Below are 19,035 nucleotides of genomic sequence, written 5' to 3' on the forward strand. Positions count from 1 at the left end.
ATGGTGAAACAAAGAAACAAATCCCAAATAAAAGAACAAGAGAACTCTATCGAAGATGAGATCAATGAAATGCAGTTAAGCAAATTATCAGAGGTAGAGTTCAGAGCCATGATCTTGAGGAAGCTCAACAGCATGAGTAAGGACATCAGCACCATGAGTAAAGATATAGAAACACTGAAAACCAAACAAGTGGAAATGAAGAATGACATAGCAGAAATTAAGAACACATTGGAAGGACTAACCAGCAGAGTAGAGGAAGCTGAGGACCGGATCAGTGAATTAGAAGACAGGGCAGAAAAAAATCAACCAATCAGAAAACAGAAAGGAAAAAACAATTAAAAAACAGGAAGACAGCTTAAGAGAACTGTGGGACAATTGAAAACATAATAACATTTGCATCATAGGAGTCCCGAAGAGGAAGAAAATGAGCAAGGGATAGAGAATATATTTGAAGAAATAGTGACAGAAAACTTTCCTAACTTGGTGAAGGAAGAAGGCATTCAAGTTCAAGAAGCACAGAGAGCCCCATGTAAGAAGAACCCAAACAGGCCCATACCAAGACACATAATAATTAAAATGCCAAAAATTAAAGACAAAGAGAGAATCCTAAAGGCAGCAAGAGATAAGAAACAGGTTACCTACAAAAGACACCCCATAAGGCTCTCAGCTGACTCCTAAAGGCAGCTGAGATAAGAAACAGGTTACCTACAAAAGACACCCCATAAGGCTCTCAGCTCTCAACAGAAACACTACCGGCCAGAAGGGGCAGGAAGTAATCAAGGTCATGAAAAACAAGGATCTGAATCCAAGACTACTCTGTCCAGCAAGGCTATCATTCAAAATAGAAGGTCAAATAAAGAGCTTCCCAAACAAAAAAAGGCTAAGGGAATATATTAACCCAGCACTGCAAGATATGCTAAAAGGACTGCTGTAATTAGTAGAAGAAATAGGAAGAAAAATAGAACAACACTAAACAAAAATGGCAATAAATAAATACATATCAATTATCCCCTTAAATGTGAATGGTTTGAATGCTCCGATAAAAAGACACAGAGTAGCTGACTGGATAAGAAAGCATGACTCGCATCTATGTTGTTTACAAAAAATCCACCTCACAACAAGACTCACATAGGTTGAAAGCAAAGGGATGGAAAAAAATGTTTCAAACAAACGGAAATGAAAAAAAGCTGGGGTAGCAATACTCATATCTGATAAAGTGGATTTCAAAATGAAGGCCATAACTAGAGACAAAGAAGGCTACTACATGATATTGAAAGGATCTATCCAACAGGAAGATATGACCTTGGTAAACATATATGCACCCAATTTAGGAGCACCAACATATATTAGACATCTTTTTGAGGATTTCAAAGGAGAAATCAAAAGCAATACAATTATAACAGAAAGCTTCAATACCCCACTGACATCACTGGATACATCTTCTAGACAAAAAATTAACAAGGAAACACAGACTTTAAATGAAGCTGTAGATCAAATGGATTTAATAGATATCTACAGAGAATTACACCCCAAAACCACAAAATTTACATTCTTCTCAAGTGCACATGGGACATTCTCATTGATAGACCACATGTTAGGGAACAAACTAAATATCTACAAGTTCCAGAAGATTGAAATCATATCAAGCATCTTCTCAGATCACAATGGCATGCAACTAGAAATCAACTGCAACAAGAACATGCAAAGACATACGAAAACATGGAGGCTAAATAGCACGTTATTGAACAATGACTAGGTTACCATGGAAATCAAAGAAGAAATTAAAAACTTCCTGGAAACCAATGAAAATGAACACATAACAACACAAAATCTATGGGATGCAGCAAAAGCAGTTCTGATCGGGAAGTTCACAGCACTATCGGCCTACCTCAAGAAGCAAAAAATATTTCTAATATACTATTTATCCTCACAACTTAAACACCTAGAAAGCAAACAAAAAGAAAACCCCAGAGCAAGTAGAAGGAAGAAAATAGTAAAGATCAGAGCAGAAATAAATGACATGGAGACCAAAAAAACAATTCAAAGGATCGATGACACAAAGAGCTAGTTCTTTGAAAAGATAAACAAGACCGATGGGCCCTTAGCTAGACTCACCAAGAAACAAAGAGAGAGAACCCAAATACACAAAATCAGAAATGAAAGAGGAGAAACAATGACTGACACCACAAAAATACAAAGAATTGTTAACAAATATTATGAACAATTATACAGTTCGACAATCTAAGTGAAATGGACAAATTTCTAGAAACACATAGACACCCAAACTGAACCGGGAAGAGATAGAAAACTTGAACAGACCAAAAGAAAAGATGTAATCAAGACTCTCCCAGGAAACAAAAGCCCAGGTCTGGATGGCTTCATGGGGAAATTTTACCAAACATTCAAAGAAGAACTAATACCCATTCGCCTTAAACTATTTCAAAAAATTCAAGAAGAAGAAAGACTTCCAAACTCATTTTATGAGGCCAGGATAATTCTAATTCCAAAACCAGAAAAAGACACTACAAAGAAAGAAAACTACAGACCAATATCCCTGATAAACATAGATGCCAAAATCTTAAACAAAATACCAGTAAATCAAATCCAGCAATACATCAAAAAAATTATTCACCATGACAAAGTGGGATTCATCCCAGGGATGCAGGGCTGGTACAATATTCGCAAATCAATAAATGTGATACACCACATAAACCAAATGAAAGACAAAACTCATATCAATAGAGTCTGGAAAAGCATTTGACAAAATCCAGCAACCATTTCTGATGAAAATGCTCAGCAATCTGGGAATAGAGGGATCATAACTCGACATCATAAAGGTCATATATGAAAGACCTATAGCCAACATCATACACAATGGGCAAAAATTAAAAGCATTTCCCTTAAAAACAGGAATAAGACAAGGATGCCCACTTTTCCCCTCTTATTTAACATAGTACTGGAAGTCTTAGCCACAGCTATCAGACAGCAAGAAAAAATAAAAGGGATCCAAATTGGAAAGGAAGAAATGAAACTGTCATTATTCAAAGATGATATGATACTGTACGTAGAAAACCCGAAAGACTCCATCAAAAATTTATTAGACTCAATAAATGAATTTGGCAAAGTAGCGGGATACAAAATTAACATCAAAAAATTGATGGCATTCTTATACACCAATGATGAACTCACAGAAAGAGAAACTAAAAAAACAATCCGATTTACCATCACAGTAAAAAAGTTAAGATACCTAGGAATAAACTTAACCAAAGAAAAAAGAACATATTCACAGAAAACTACAGGTCATTGAAAAAAGAAATAGAGGAAGATATAAAAAAGTGAAAGCACATACCTTGTTCATGGATTGGAAGAATTAACATCATTATAATGTCCATATTACTCAAAGCAATCTATAGATTCAATGCAATCCCCATCAAAATACCAATGACATACTTCACAGAACTAGAACAAATACTTCAAAAGTTCATATGGAACCAAAAAAGACTTCGGATAGCAACAGCAATCTTGAAAAAGAACAGAGCTGGAGGGATCACATTACCAGATTTCAGGTTATACTACAAAGCCACTGTAATCAAAACAGCCTGGTACTGGCACAAGAACAGACATATAGCCCTGGCCGGTTTGGCTCAGCGGTTAGAGTGTCGGCCTGCGGTCCTGAGAGACCCGGGTTCGGTTCCCGCTAAGGGCGCGTACCTCGGTTGCAGTTTGTCCCCGACCCTGGTCGGTCGTGCGGGTGGCAGCCACTCGATGTGTTCCTCTCACATCAATGTTTCTCTCTCTCTCTCTGTTCCTCTCTCTCCCTCCCACTCTACCTGAACAAAAAAATGGGAAAATGTCCTCAGGTGAGGATAAAACAAAACAAAAAAAAGAACAGACATATACACCAGTGGAATAGAACGGAGAACCCAGTAATGGACTCAAGGCAATATGCTCAATTAATATTTGACAAAGGTGGCCAGAGCATACAGTGGAGTAAAGACAGCCTCTTTAATAATTGGTGTTGGGAAAATTGGATAGCTACATGCAAAACAATGAAACTAGGCCAGCAACTTACACCACACACAAGAATAAACTCAAAATGGATAAAAGACTTAAATGTGACTCATGAATCCATAAAAATCGTAGAAGAAAATGTAGGCAACAAAATTTCAGACATCATACGCAGCTGAATTTTCACTGATACATCACCTAAGGCAACAGAAACAAAGGAGAAAATGAACACATGGGACTACATCAAACTAAAAAGCTTCTGCACAGCAAAAGATTCAATCATCAAAAAGGAAAGGCAACCCACTGTATGGGAGAGCATAATTGCCAATGATATATCAGATAAGGGGTTAATTTCCAATATATATAGAGTGCTCATACAACTCAACAAAAGGAAAACAAAGAACCCAATTAAAAAATGGGAAGAGGAACTAAATAGACACCTCTCCAAACGGGACATACAAATGGCTAAGAGACATATGAAGAAATGCTCAACATCACTAACCATCAGAGAGATGCAAATTAAAACAATGAGGTATCACCTCAGACCTGTTAGAATGGCCGCTATCAACAAATCATCAAACAACCAGTGCTGGCGAGGATGTGGAGAAAAGGGGACTCCAGTACACTGCTGGTGGGAATGCAGACTGGTGCAGCCACTATGGAAAACAATGTGGTGTTACCTCAAAAAATTAAAAATTGAACTTCCATTTGACCCAGTGATCCCACTTCTAGGAATATATCCTAAGAAGCCTGAAACACCAACAGAAAGAACATATATACCCCCATGTTTGTAGCAGCACTATTTACAATATCTAAGATCTGGAAATAGCTCAGATGTCCATCAGTAGACGAATGGATAAAAAAGCTGTGGTACATATACACAATGGAGTACTATGCAGCTGTAAGAGAAAAACATCTCTTATCCTTTAAGACGACATGGAGGGACCTGGAAAGTATTACCCTAAGCTAAACAAGCCAAACACAGAAAGACAAGTATCATATGATCTCAGTTATTTGTGGAATATAATGAACATAACAGTCTGAGGAATGGGGTAGTTCCAGAAACGTGGAAGTGGGGTACAGACTGACAATCCCCAGAAGAGGGAGTTGCGGGGGAGAGATAAACCACAGAACTTATATGCATGAATGCATGTACAATGGACATGGACACCAAAGCTGGGGACAGGGAGGGGGACGAGGGGGCATCAGTGGGGGAAAAAGGAGAAACATTTGTAACACAAATAAATAAATTAATTAATAAAAAAAATATTGTTTATCAGAATACTGGATGCTTTTATTCCGTCCCCTTCCCCAACCCCAGACATCTATTTATTTACATCTCTGACTTGGCTACAAAGCCTGGATTCCCAAGACTGGTTGTCCCACCCACCTTGTCATTCCTGTAGCACACTCAGCACCTACTTTCATAGTAGGCACCCTGTAATGTGCAATGAAAATAAATCACTGTCTCTACCAGAAATGCATGCTACCAGCCCCCTTTCCCACACCCACAGTGTACAATGACAATCGAACCAAACATTCTCTTTCTCTGAACCCTGGAAGCAGCCTCGGGCTTCTCAATACATCACTCCAGGAAACGATTATTGGCAGATCAGAGTTGGCAAACAAGATAAACCTAGTTATCACCTTGGTCTATACCATTCATTTGACTTAGTACAGGCCACCAAGGAAAAGAGTGAAGTAATCATGTTAATTCCTTCACTCACTGAACAAATATTTATTGAGTTCAGACTATGCTAAGTTATAAATGTAAACAAGACACTTTGGAGAGTGCCTGGAGTGAAAGGAATGTACTGTATGTGGAAGTAACGGGCAAGGAGGCATGAAGAATCAGGAGCTATGGCAGCCCCAACAGCCATTTCCTCACTTCTCCGCTAATAAAAACTCCAACTTGTCCAGATCCTAAGTGCCTCTGTGCCTTACAGACTTCCCCCCCAATTATACGGTGACTACAGACCAGACCCACCAATCATCATTATTCTACCTCCTTGATAGAGAAGATCCCAACCCTGACCAACAGGCACTAAAGGGCCCCTGGGAGTTTCCCCTGCTTTTAAAAAGAGACATGAGACAGGACCTTATTTATTCTGACCTCTGGGTATGGTACTGTGAGAACATGATACTTGAAGCTACCACAGTGAACTTGGACTCCAGAGAGGAAAACCAAGAAGTTCAAAGAAGCTCTTTTTGCGTCCTAGTATCACTGAAGTACTATACTTTTCCCTAACTGCCATGCCCTAGGACTTCCTGTTGCACGAAGTGATACACTGGCCTCACTGTTTAAGCCATTTGTAAACTTGGATGTTGTCTTAGTCTATTCCGGCTGCTATAACAAAATACCAGACTGGATGGTTTACCAACAGAAATAGATTTCCCACAGTTCTGGAGGGTGGAAGTCCAAAGATGAGGGTGCCAGTCAGGGTGGGTCCTGGTGAGAGCCCCCTTCTGGGCTGCAGATGAGCACCTCTTTAGTGTCCTTCGTGGGAGAAGGAGCTAGAGAGCTCTGTGAGATCTCTCATAAGAGCACTAACCCTATTCATGAGTGCTCCACCCTCATGATACAATCACCTCCCAAACACCATACCTCCTAATACCTAATATCTTTGGGGGTTAAGATTTCAGTGTATGAATTTGGGGGCCACACAAATTCAAACCACAGCAGGTATTCTATTACTTGCAACCAAAATCATCCCAATTGACACAGGGAGCAAACATGGAGGGCACTGGGTGTCAGGCAAAAAAGAGCAGATAAGAGCTTGAAGAGCAAAAGAGCCACATTTATGTCATGGGAGATGAAACTGAAGAAATTATATTCAGAGACTTTTTCTCCCTTTTATTTTCTATGTAACAAATAACTTGGAAACTTGGAGGAAAGCATTCAATTAGGAATTTTACTTTCTGAAAAAAGGTACTCTACTACACTAGTGTTAAGAGCATAAATTGGTACAATGGTTAGTGAAAACTATTGGGCAATACTGGTCAAGAGTCTTAAACATTTTTTATAATCTTTGCCCTATCATTGGAGTCTGGGATTCTTAATGTACAGAAATAATCCTAAAGGCAAACAACGGTCTATGCAAAAATATGTTCACTGTAGAATTATTTTTCAGTAAAGTTGTAAATGACCTAAAAGTTCAACAACTATGAGATTAGATCAATTACAACAAATGCATATATATGAAAATTTTAGTTATTAAAAATAATATGCCATTTTTAAAGCACAGGGGTAAATTATGCTATGATGTTCAATTAAAAAGAAAAAAAAAAAAAAGAACTATATATGTATCATGCTCACCACTTAGGCTAAAAACTGTATTTTAAAAATGTGCCGGCCCCGGCCAGTTTGGCTCAGTGCTTAGAGTGCTACCCTGCATACCAAAGGGTCATGAGTTTGATTCCCAGTCAAGGGCACGTACCTGAGTTGCAGGTTTGATCCCTGACCTAGTCAGAGTCATAGGGGAGGCAACCAATCAATGTGTCTCTCTCGAAATGATGTTTGTTTCTCTCTCTTCCTCCCTTCCACTCTCTCTAAAAGAAAAAAAAAAAAAAAATCAATGAAAAAATGTCCTTGGGTGAAGATTAACAAACAAACAAACAAAATAGTGCCAAAATTTGAACAGCATTTGCCTTTGGGTGGTGGAATTATGAGTGATTTTTTTCCTGCTCCTATATTCTTTTCTGCAGTTTTCAAGTTTACGATAATGAGCAAGTATTACTTCTATAATTAAAAAAGAAGGTTGGGCCCTGGCCGGTTTGGTTCAGCAGTTAGAGCGTTGGCCTGTGGTCCAGAGAGACCCGAGTTTGGTTCCCACTGGGGGCGCATACCTCAGTTGCAGTTTGTCCCATGCTCTGGTTGGGTCGTGCGGGTGGCAGAGGCACTTGGTGTGTGCCTTTCACATCAATGTCTCTGTCTCTGTCTCTCTCTGTCTCTGTCTCTCTCTCTCCCCTTCTCTCCCCACCCCACTCTGTCTGAACAATCGTCGGGTGAGGATTAAAAAAAAAAAAAGAAGGTTGGGAGCATCTTTTACAAATGACAGAATTCTAAGCACTAGTATTGCTTCCCCTTCCCAGTGTTTCAGAATTTATCTTACTAAACAAAAGCAAGTCAAACACATCCCCATAGTCTATGCTAAAAACAAAGAAACGAAACCTAGTGAATACATCTCAATATCTATAAATAACTTACTGGCCTACTCACAATAAAAAGACTATTCAATAATTCTAGTTCATTAATGCCAGTGTATTTATTTGTAACTATATACTATATCCTTTGATGCAGGTATACATTTCATATAAAGGAGCTAAAAAGTTCACACAGTAATTGTTATAGCTATGGTATTCAAATACCTTAAACATACACACACTCATTCAACAAACTCTTATTATCTGAACTCAGGGAGACAAAAAGATTAGTATAGAAAAGAATATACTGACAGGGATACACACCCAAGTCCACGTGCAAAACACAAACACTGAGCTTTAATAAGACATGTTTGAAGAAAGCTATGAAGTGATAAAATGCAACATAGATGAATCCCAAAAGCATTATACAGAATTAAAGAAGCCAGACACAAAATAATACATACTATATGTTTCCACTTATATGAAGTTCCAGAACTGATAAATCTAAGCTATGGAGATAGAAATCAGACCAGTAGCAGCCTGGGTAGGAAAGGAAGGTAGGAAGGGGCCACAAGGGACTTTCTGGGGGATGGAAATGGTCAATATTTTCATGGAGTGATGGTGAAACAGGTGTATATATGTATCAAAACTCATTAAACTGTACATTCAAGATCTGTGCATTTTATTGCGAATGTACCTCATTTAAATTATACCTATAATTTTCAAATTTTTACCTATAAAAGTAATACAATCTAAAATTACTACATTTTTTTCAAGTCAAAGGCTCAATAAACATGGCTTTTCTCAGCCTGAGCAAATGACATCTTCATTCATGGAGTTAGTTGTTCAAGCAGAAATGAGTCACTGTTGCCACTGCCTTCTCCATCACCGAGTTCTGTAGGTGCAAGCTCCAAGGCAGGTCAAATTCAGTGTCACCATCTTAGTTCAAGCCACTCTCAGTTCTCACTTGATCCAGTGCACTATCCTCCTAACTGGTCTTCACGTCCCACAACGTAACCAGTCATTGTTCACAAACTAAAATCTGAAGTCACTCTCTTGCTCAGAACCCTTCAATACCTTCCTGCTGACCCCACAATAAATTCTAAGATCTTTTTTTTATCCTCACCTGAGGACATTTTTGCATTTATCTTCAGATACAGCAGGCGGGAGAGAGGCAGGAAGAGAGAGAGAGAAACATCGATGTGAGAGGGACACATCGAGTGGTCGCCACCCACACAATCCCAACAGGGGCCGGGAGCAGACTACAACCGAGGTACGCGCCCTTAGCAGGAACCGAACTGGGACTCTGGTCTGCAGGCCGATGCTCCAACTGCTGAGCCAAACCAGCCAGGGCTAAATTCTAAGATCTTTAACATGACTCCCCCACACATACTTCAACCTGAACCCTAACCACCTCTTCCATTTCACCAAGATGCACACCGTTCAACCCTACCGTGCTCTAAACACGTGAATCTCTTATAGTTTCTTGCATGTGAAGATCTTCCATGCCTCAAAGCCCTCCTCAATGCTGTTCCCTCGACATGGAAAATCCCTCCCTCCACAGTTCAACTGCCTATCTCTACCAAACTTCGTATCTCAGAGGCTAGTAAGTTACTTCTTTAGGGTATTCCCGGAACCTCCCTGCAATCCTCGCCCCACTCCCATCCCTAGTAACTTAATATGTCAGTGGCCTCCCCATTTCCTTCATAGCACTTATCACACAATTTTCACTCATACATTTACTGGTGTGTTTGTTTAATGTTCAGACTGAGATTAATGATGGGAGCAGTTAGTATTTCTTGAGTATACAATATACTAGGCATTGGGCTAAATATTCCACACATTACCTCTTTATCCCTGCCACAACCCTACGACATTACTTCTGATATCACTCCCTCATTTACGGACAAGAAAACTAAGGCACAGAGAGTTACCAGTTTTACAAAATGAGAAAAGTTCTGGAGGTGATGTCTGCACAACATTATAAATGTACTGGAGCCCTGGTCGGTTTGGCTCAGCAGTTAGAGCATCGGCCTGCGGTCCTGAGAGACCCGGGTTTGGTTCCCTCTAAGGGCACATACTTTGGTTGCAGTTTGTTCCTGGCCCTGGTTGGTCCTGCAGGTGGCAGCCACTCGATGTGTCACTTTCATGTTGATGTCTCTCTCTCTCTCTCTCTCTCTCTCTCTCTCTATGTGTGTCACTTTCATGTTGATGTCTCTCTCTCTCTCTCTCTCTCTCTCTCTCTCTCTTATTCTCTCTCCCTCCCACTCTACCTGAACAAAAAAATGGAAAAACGTCCTTGGGTGAGGATAAAAATGAATAAATAAATAAATAAATAAATAAATGTACTGGATACCAATGAACTACACACTTTGAAATAGTTAATATGGTAAATTTTATGTTATGTGTATTTGACCACAATAAACCAAAGTTTTAAACAATTCTAAGGGAAAATTATTTCCAACCTAAAAGTCTATAGAAGAACGATGTTGCAGCAAGGGTTAGTATTAGGCTACTTGAGAAAGGATGGTGAGGGATGAGCACTAAGGTCCATGATTTCTGAGCAGAGACCTGAATGAACACGTAGAAATTTCATTAAATTGTATAACGCTTACATTTTTTTCAAGTTTACACTAAAAAGACTAAAGCATGTAACTTCTTCCTTTTACGAAGAGAGGAACTACATAAACAGAGAAGTGTGGAGGTGGGGCCGTAGTGGGTTAACTGTGAGGAACAAAATGCTAAGGACTTAAATGATACACTCTAATAAAGCTTTCTATTTGCAATGAACAATGAATTTCTTACCTTAAAATAACTGAAGATCTGATCAAAGGGTCATAACATGCCCCCACCCCAGCCCTCCCTATCCCCATATTCTAAAGGCAGAGAGAAAAGAATTGCCCAATTTCAAAACTAGTAATTATTAGAAAGGGAAGTACTCAGTTTTGAAAATCTTATTAATTGAATGTTATACAATTAAAAAAATACAGGATCAAGATTAACACATAATTTCAGCTAGGGAATAAAAGGGGAGAGAATGGGGCCAAAGCTAATATATTTATTTTACATGGCAATGGCTGAGATTTAATTAGGACATTACTTTATAATAAAAGAACTAAAAATGTGTTTATGATATACTTTACCTTCCTGAAACCACCAGAGTCCCATCATCAAGTAAATAATCCTTCACATTCTGAGGAAGTGGAAGAATGACACTAAAAAAAAAAAGGATATACCAAAAATGACATTATTTTAAAAGACCAAGCATGAGCAGAGAGAGAAAAATTCCAAACTCAATTTTTTAATTACATTTGGTGGCAGCTGACTAGAAATGAGAATAAACTAAATTAGGTTCATAAAATTAACACAATTATCTTAGTGATAATGAAACAAAAGTCAGCCACATCCAGAGAAGCAGGCTGAAATTATAGTGTGAATGCAACAAACTCAAAAGAATTCTGAGTGAGTACAATGTTGACATGCCTTTAGGACACTAGAGACCAGCAGCTAATTGCAGCAACACAGGACATGCAGCAAACAGATGAGAAGATGAACAACATCTGACCACGCCCTAGGAGAGAGGGCAGGAGTCGACTGAAGCTTCTGGAAACCACTGTTTGGTTAGCAGTGAGCACATAACCCTAAGTATACACGTTATGTGTGGATGTTTTCGTGGCATCCTACGTAACTGATCACCAGAGCGATAAAGCTCCTTAACTGGCCATGCTTTGGTTTATTTTGTTTCAGATCATGATAATTCAGGATGGTGAAGCCATACTTGAAATCACTTTAAAAACTCATGGAATCATTTGTTTTTTACTCTGTAATAATAAATCACCAAAAAAAATCCTGCTGGACACCTAGAAGTAATGCTATTATTTTGATCATGAAGTATATATATTTTTTAAGGAGAAAAGATTATGTCCTGCTTTCAGAGAGTCAATAGAATATCACTGACTTATAATATGCTTCATTTATTTATTGAATAAGTTTTTGGCACATTACAATGGCTTTTGTGCCAAGAGATTATTTCATGGACTACTTCGATTTTAAAAATTACTATCTAGCCCTGGCTGGTTTTGCTCAGTGCTTAGAGTGTCAGCCCACAGACCAAAGAGTCATGAGTTCGATTCCGATCAAGGACATGTACCTCAGTTGCAGTTCAGTCCCAGGCCCTGGTCAGGGTCGTGCAAGAGGTGACCAGTCAGTATGTCTCTCTCACATCGATATTTCTCTCTCTCCCTCTCTCCCCCTCCCTCCCACTCTATCTAAAGATAAATGGGAAAAAAAATTAATATCTAATTTATCGAAGTTACAATTTCACATTCAAAAGCCTAGTTCTTTACACTTTTATAAAAGTTCAATTACCAGCCCTGGTCGGTTTGGCTCAGTGGTTGGAGTGTCGGCTTGCAGACCAGAGTCTGGGGTTTGGTTCCTGCTAGTGGCACGTACCAGAAAAAAAAAAAAAGAAAAAAATATATGTGTGTGTGTGTGTGTGTGTATATATATAAAAGTTCAACTACCAAAACTTATTAATGTATTTATAAACCTAAGTCTCTGAAACTTAAAAGTTGCTTTAAAAGTTTTAACTCTAGCCCTGACCAGTTTGGCTCAGCGGTTAGAGCGTCAGCCTGCAGTCCAGAGAGACCCGGGTTTGGTTCCCGTTAAAGGCACCTACCTCGGTTACAGTCCCTGGCCCTGGTTGGGTCATGCGGCTGGCAACCACTCGATGTGTCCCTTTCACATTGATGATTCTCTCTCTCTCTCTCTCTCTCTCTCCCACTCTATCTGAACAAAAAATGGAAAAATGTTCTCGGGTGAGGATAAAAAAAAAAAAAGGTCTTAATTCTATTATAAAAATAATCTATTCAATTTTCTTTTTAAATACAGGGGTAGGGAAAGTAGGTTAACAGTTGTAATACAAATAAATAATACAATAATAAATAAATAATACAAGAATAAACTCTATGTTTTGTGTACTCACAACTGTAAACCTACCCACCCCTGTACTTCAACTGTCTAAATAAGCCTTCCCAGTTATTTAACTCTTATGAAGCCAGCAAATTAACCTGTAAGTATAGTGAATTGAAGGTTCTTGGAAGCATTCCAATACTATTTAAAAACTTGACAATTTTTCTTATACAGTTTAATGTATCACCATTGTAAACTAATTACACAATTTCAATTGGAATCACAAGGCTAATCTCTTTTACATATACGCTAATTATCCTCAAAATGGCAAATTTTTAAAGATATTAAATAAACTTAGGAAAAAAAGATAAGCCCGGCTGGTGTAGCTGTGGTTGAGCATCGAACCATGCACCAAAAGGTCCCTGGTTCGATTCCTGGTCAGGGCACATGCCCAGGCTGTGGGCCCGATCCCCAGTGGGGGCCATGCAGTAGGTGGCAAATCAATGTTCTCTCCCATCAATGTTTCTCTCTCTCTCAAATCAATAAAGAAAAAGAAAAAAAGATAAAACTCTTAAGTTTGAATTATTTCATCACCTCTATATTTATTCTTCCTATTTGGAGGATCTACAACTCTTATAGATATTAGGTGACATCAAGTTGGATTCTAGTTCTTCCTGGGATTAAAGGTACTTAACCACTAAAGTACAATGACATCCCAAGAGAATTAGAGACAATCTTTTCAAGTTTTATCTTCTTCTGAGGGGCCTGTGACTGAGAAATGCTGGCAGGAATACAAGCTCCTAGACATCTAGGGTGATTTTTCTGATCACAGTGAGAGCAGACAGAGTCCTCTTTTATGTCAATAAAGTCTCTCAGTCTCCAAATTGATGATTTCAGAGTCCATGTCATTTGTTTTTGAGTTACACTAATTCTCAAGTCTGGTTTGAATCTGGACTTTCCCTCCAGGTTGTATCATCCCTTGATTAGATTCAAAATATCTACTTACTATTTAATTCTACTCAGAATTATTTGCATAGTCTTCCTTCCTATTTGGAGGATCTGCAACTCTTATAGATATTAGGTGACATCAAATTGGATTTTAGTTCTCACAAGTTACTGAGTTCTACAGTTATTTTTAAAGTCATCCTTATTTCGTCATCTTGCAATATGTTATGTAAGTCAAGGAGGATTAAGGTGATTCCATTAAGAATGCAAAGCCTGCCCTGGCCGGTGTGGCTCAGTTGGTTGGAACGTCGTCCTGTGCACCAAAGGGTCTTGGGTTAGATTCCTGGTCAGGGCACATACCCAGGTTGTGGATTTGATCCCCAGTTGGAATGCATATAGGAGGCAACTGATTGATATTTCTTTCTCACATTGATGTTTCTCTTTCCTGCTCCCTTCCTCTCTCTTTAAAATCAATAATAAATAAAAAATAAAACAAGAATGCAAAGCCTATGAGGGGGAAAATATAAAAGAAAAATATCACAGTGCAATATGGGAAATGCTGTGCCAAGATATACCAAGTGTTACCAAAACTCAGAGGAGAAAGGAACCAGGCCCAAAAGATTGAAGCCATAAACAAGTCACTGCCAGGCACTATTTACACATAAGGCTTTCAAAGAGCTTAAATTGGTCATTGAAATCCATTATGCAGGCGAGAATCCAATGAGGTTTAAATGGCAGATGTAAAATAATTAAATGACAAAGTACCTACATCATCAGGTTGATATAGTTCTTTATATACAGACAAGTTACTCTAATAAAATTTTAGAGGTAGAAGGGGCCTTTACAAGATTAATATAACTTTCATGTTTGAAGAAAGAAACAGATTAAAAAAGGTAAAGTGGATGGCTCAAAATCCTCTAGCTAATTGTTCTTAAGCCTCAGTCAAAGTCCTAGAACTTGTCAAAAAAAAAATGTACTTCTATTCTTACCTGCATAATCATTGCTTAACCTAATGAATAAACACCAAACAATAATGCTGAGTGCAAAACCAGAATTTAATATAGTCTCTAAGCATTAAAGCTGACAATGGCAATGACAAAGCTAACAATTCCACCGGACTGGCCTGGATTGTAGAGGAGTATCCTGCCATTTGTTAGGTTCACTGATATCATCACATAAGTAACTACACTGAAGAGTTTGTAAACAGAGTACAGAATGGTTTCAGGAAACTGCTTAACTATTGACTGTTCAGAAAATCCCACTTCTTGGTTTATGTTTCACTCTCTCAGCTTCATATGAATGTTACACATTTTAAGTGAACTAGAGTTATTTTGCTTCAATCGAGCTTTGATTAAATTCAAAATGTAACAATATGCAGCATATTTGTTTACTATATGCCAGAAACAGTGGCAAGCATTTTAAATGCTTTATCTCATTTAATGCCCATGATAAGCCTATTGCTGTCTCAGTTTTCCAGATGGAACTTAACAGAGATTACAAGCACCTTGCTCAAAATGCTGATGGAACCAAAATTCAAAGCAGGGCAGATGGCCCTGACTCCAGAGTCTAATTCTTAACTATTGTATTTTACTGCTAAAGGCAAAGAAAATGTACACCAGAGGTTGCAAAAAAACTGCACAGAAAAAAAATATCAGTTTTAAGTGAACTCAGTGTGAAAGTATCTGACAGGTTCACAAAAATACCAACACAAATAGCTCTATCATCACCTCAGACCCACAGCCTGTTTCAATTTATGTAAGGTAATGAAGGATTGGCATATCATATAGAAAGATTACTTCTATGATAGCAAGTAATGTTTGTTGTTGTTGAAGCTCTTCCTTTTGTTTTGGTGTGACTCTGACCATCTTCAAATGCAAAAATTATCTTCCTTTGACCTGCTCTAACTAACCTCCATTATACCATGAGTAACTGGAACCAGAGTCTATGTATGAATAAGAGCATGGAAAATAATTGTCTTGAATAATCTCCTTATGCTCTTTCAGTCCCTCAGGATTTCAAAACGTTTTCCCTCTCTGCATTCATACTGTCTGCACCAAGAGGACAGAATGAAGAGCAAGGGACAGTTGATATCTAAATAACTGACAATTTAGGCCTAAAGGGAGAGTAGGCAAAATAGAGAAAATGCTATCCATGAACATGTAGTTCTTTGATCTGGCCCTCTTGGTGAAAGAAAGCCTACCCTTGCATTGTGCTCCAGATGGTATGACTGATTTTGAACATTTGGGGGATATTCTCCTTGCTGCCTTGCCTAGTAGCTGAATTTCCTGGGTAAAGGATGAAACAGTTAATCCCATGCTCGCCCTGCAAAATGGAGATGGATTCCTTGAGTGTAGGCTAGAGAATTAGAAAACAAATATTGTTCCACAACTTTTCCAGATAGCTTCCTCTGGGGGTGCATGACCATCTCTAACAATATGTAACTATAGTTTACAAATACTTTCCATATACATTGTCACCCTGGAGCTTCACAATAGAATTTGAGGTAGGTCTGTTACCACTGTTCTTATTTTACCATGACTTAAGGCAAATAAGCCACCCCCACCCCCACCCGCCGAGAGTTAGGAGTTAGTTAACGGTGGCAAAACCAGGACTACCCAGTTCTCCTGATCACCTCCCCTCTCTGGTAATTTAAAAATAATGATGAACTCCCAAGCCTAAACTGGCTTAATCCACTACTCACCAGCCTCTGACCTTCTACCTCCTCTGGCACACTCCCTGATACGCAACACAATGCAATGCCAATATGGATCGACTTCATTCATCTCCCCATCTGAAATACCACTAGGAAGTCGAACTCTCGGCCCTGGCGCTCCCATCCAGTCGTTACAAGGCCTACTTTTCTTTTTAATGGAGAAAGAATTTGCGCAAAATGTCGCAGTGTCCTTTTACCATTGCCCCGGCGTAGACCGCTGCCGTCTTACCTCTTGATGGTAAGGCTTCGGAACAGGGGGTACCATGCAGAGAACTGACAGTGCAGCACATGCTCTTTCTTCATCCTCCAGCTGCCGCCGTCGTCTCTCCCTCCGTCCAGCACCTCCCGGAACCCACTGGCCCAGTTCCGGAAGTGCCCGCCGTGCTCCTTTGGCTCAAGGATCCTTCCGGTCCATAAAGCAAGGAGGAAGTGACAGAAAGGTGCAGAGGAGGACAGCTGCGGGGTGTACTTTCGGCGCACATTCACAGTCGCACACACAAACGCCAGAGTTCGGGTCCCGGAGAGGAATCCGGAAGTGTTGAGACTTCCAGAAGCGCACGCCCTGCTTCCTGCGCTGGACGCGCACTGCCCCGGAAGGTAACCAAACAAGGCTGTGTGCCCGGCGGGGGTTCGACGGGTGCCGGGAGAGGGCATGAGCACACCTTATAAAAACGGCGAGCGGGCGGGTGTCTCCTGCAGTAGCACCGGCACCTCCGGAGACTGCGTCCTCAGGTTCGTGCTTTCTTCTTTCGCCCCCTTTCCCAAAGGCGTACTCTTCCCTTCGCCGCCCGCCTCGCAGTAGGTAACTGGGCGCGGGCCAATCACGGACAAGGTCTATTTGGGGAGAAGGGCGGGAGCGCGTCCGGAGCGAGCGGGCAGCCACGCGCGCATCTCCGGGTGTGTGCACTGGGCTCGCTCGCGTCCCAGGCAGTGAGGGCGGCTGCTGGGGAGGCGCGGGAAGGAGGGTCAAGTTCATGGGAAACCAGGGACTAAGAAGAGTTTCGGCTGCTCAGAGTAGGGAAATCAAGAACCATCACAGTTAAATATTAATTTGAGTGCAGTGATTGAAGCATCCGCGAAGAGGAGGGGAATGACCCGCTTTTTTCGTGGGGGAAGGTTATGAGAGATGGGGCAAGAATCCCATCTGTACGACCCGGGGGAGCTGGACTTTGAAGTATGAAAGGAGAGGTAAATCTGGGAGGATAGAAGGAAGGGGGGAAGTTTCTTCTTTGAGCGTCAAGTTCATTTACACCAGCCCCGCAAAAGTAGCAGCTTAGAAAATCCAGGTTTTATCAGCGTGCATGCCGTGCTGGAATTACAAGACGGGCAGAATCCTAGTCGAACTTATATTACTTTCCCCTCCTCCTCTCCCCTCCATCAGCTTATCTTCCCTACTCCTTTCGGAATGACATATCAGTTGGCGACCAGAAAATAGAGTATTAAGGAAGATCGCTTTTGTTTCTTTAAAAGAATGCGAGAAGTGACTAACTGCTGTGAGACGTCTTTTCAACCTAGCCCGTGCGTCTTACTTTCATGCCTTGGGCTTATCCCAGGCATCTTTGCTAAAGACGCACATTTTCGATGTTTCCTTAAAAACTGCTCAATTTACTGGTTCATCTAAGCGGTTTTAAATTGGAACAGGAACAGTAAGAAACCGACTACAGGCCTCTTTAAAAGGTATTCTTAGACTACTTACTAGGTTATCTGCCTACCTGGCGTTAGAAATTCTTCCCCTGGGGCATATACATTGTTTCATGTTTTGTTTTTCTCAAAAAATGTTACTGGCTAAGTGTTTTAACTGGGAGCATTTCTTTTAAAGATATTTTCAAAGCTGAGGTAAATAGATTATAATGTTGCAGTGTTTGTTGGGGGACAGGGCAGCGATAGTGGTTCAAAATAAGTACTTCTGAGATCCAGGATTATGCAATCCTCTCTGTTTTGAGGAGGGAAAAAGAAGCAATATTCCATATATGTTAGGAGAATGATACCAGACTAATAGTAACCTCATGCCAGAAGGGCAGTCTCTCAAATATCGTTTGGATTGACCTAGGAATAAACAGGTTACAGCAAAGGAAATGTTAGCATTGATCAGGGTGAATTTGTGTAAGGTATTTTTCTCATGAAAATACAAATAGATGTATAGGAGAAAACAGAAACCCAAAACAGTCATTCTGGGAGGAGTAATACAGTAATCGCCCGGGGAAACTTGAGTGTGGAGGTTGTTCCTTGACTTTAGTATTACTCACAGTTGATTTAACGTAATTTGTTACACATTTAACCAGCATCAAATAAATCGTTACAAGCAGATGCTCCAG

The 19,035-nt window shown here is 39.9% G+C and overlaps 2 protein-coding genes across 4 annotated transcripts in view; one reads left to right on the forward strand and one right to left on the reverse strand.

Annotated features, from left to right (window-relative positions):
* CDC123 (cell division cycle 123) overlaps positions 1-17,230 on the reverse strand; it is a 71,456-nt gene extending 54,226 nt beyond the window's left edge. For both annotated transcript variants that reach the window (XM_036240001.1, XM_036240011.1), the window contains exons 1-2: positions 16,950-17,230; positions 11,295-11,366 (exon numbers count right to left, since the gene is read on the reverse strand). In XM_036240001.1, the coding sequence (XP_036095894.1) occupies positions 11,295-11,366; positions 16,950-17,023 (146 nt within the window). In that variant the 5' untranslated portion in view covers positions 17,024-17,230. The remainder of the gene's footprint in view (positions 1-11,294; positions 11,367-16,949) is intronic.
* The window catches only part of NUDT5 (nudix hydrolase 5), a 29,300-nt gene continuing 27,471 nt past the window's right edge, over positions 17,207-19,035 (forward strand). The window contains exon 1 of one of the 2 annotated variants that reach the window (XM_036240042.1): positions 17,207-17,317. The gene's annotated coding sequence lies outside the window, so the exon portion shown is untranslated. The other variant, XM_036240032.1, reaches the window with a different exon arrangement.

The sequence above is a fragment of the Molossus molossus genome, unplaced genomic scaffold (assembly GCF_014108415.1).
Source record: "Molossus molossus isolate mMolMol1 unplaced genomic scaffold, mMolMol1.p scaffold_m16_p_1, whole genome shotgun sequence".
Lineage (NCBI taxonomy): Eukaryota > Metazoa > Chordata > Mammalia > Chiroptera > Molossidae > Molossus > Molossus molossus.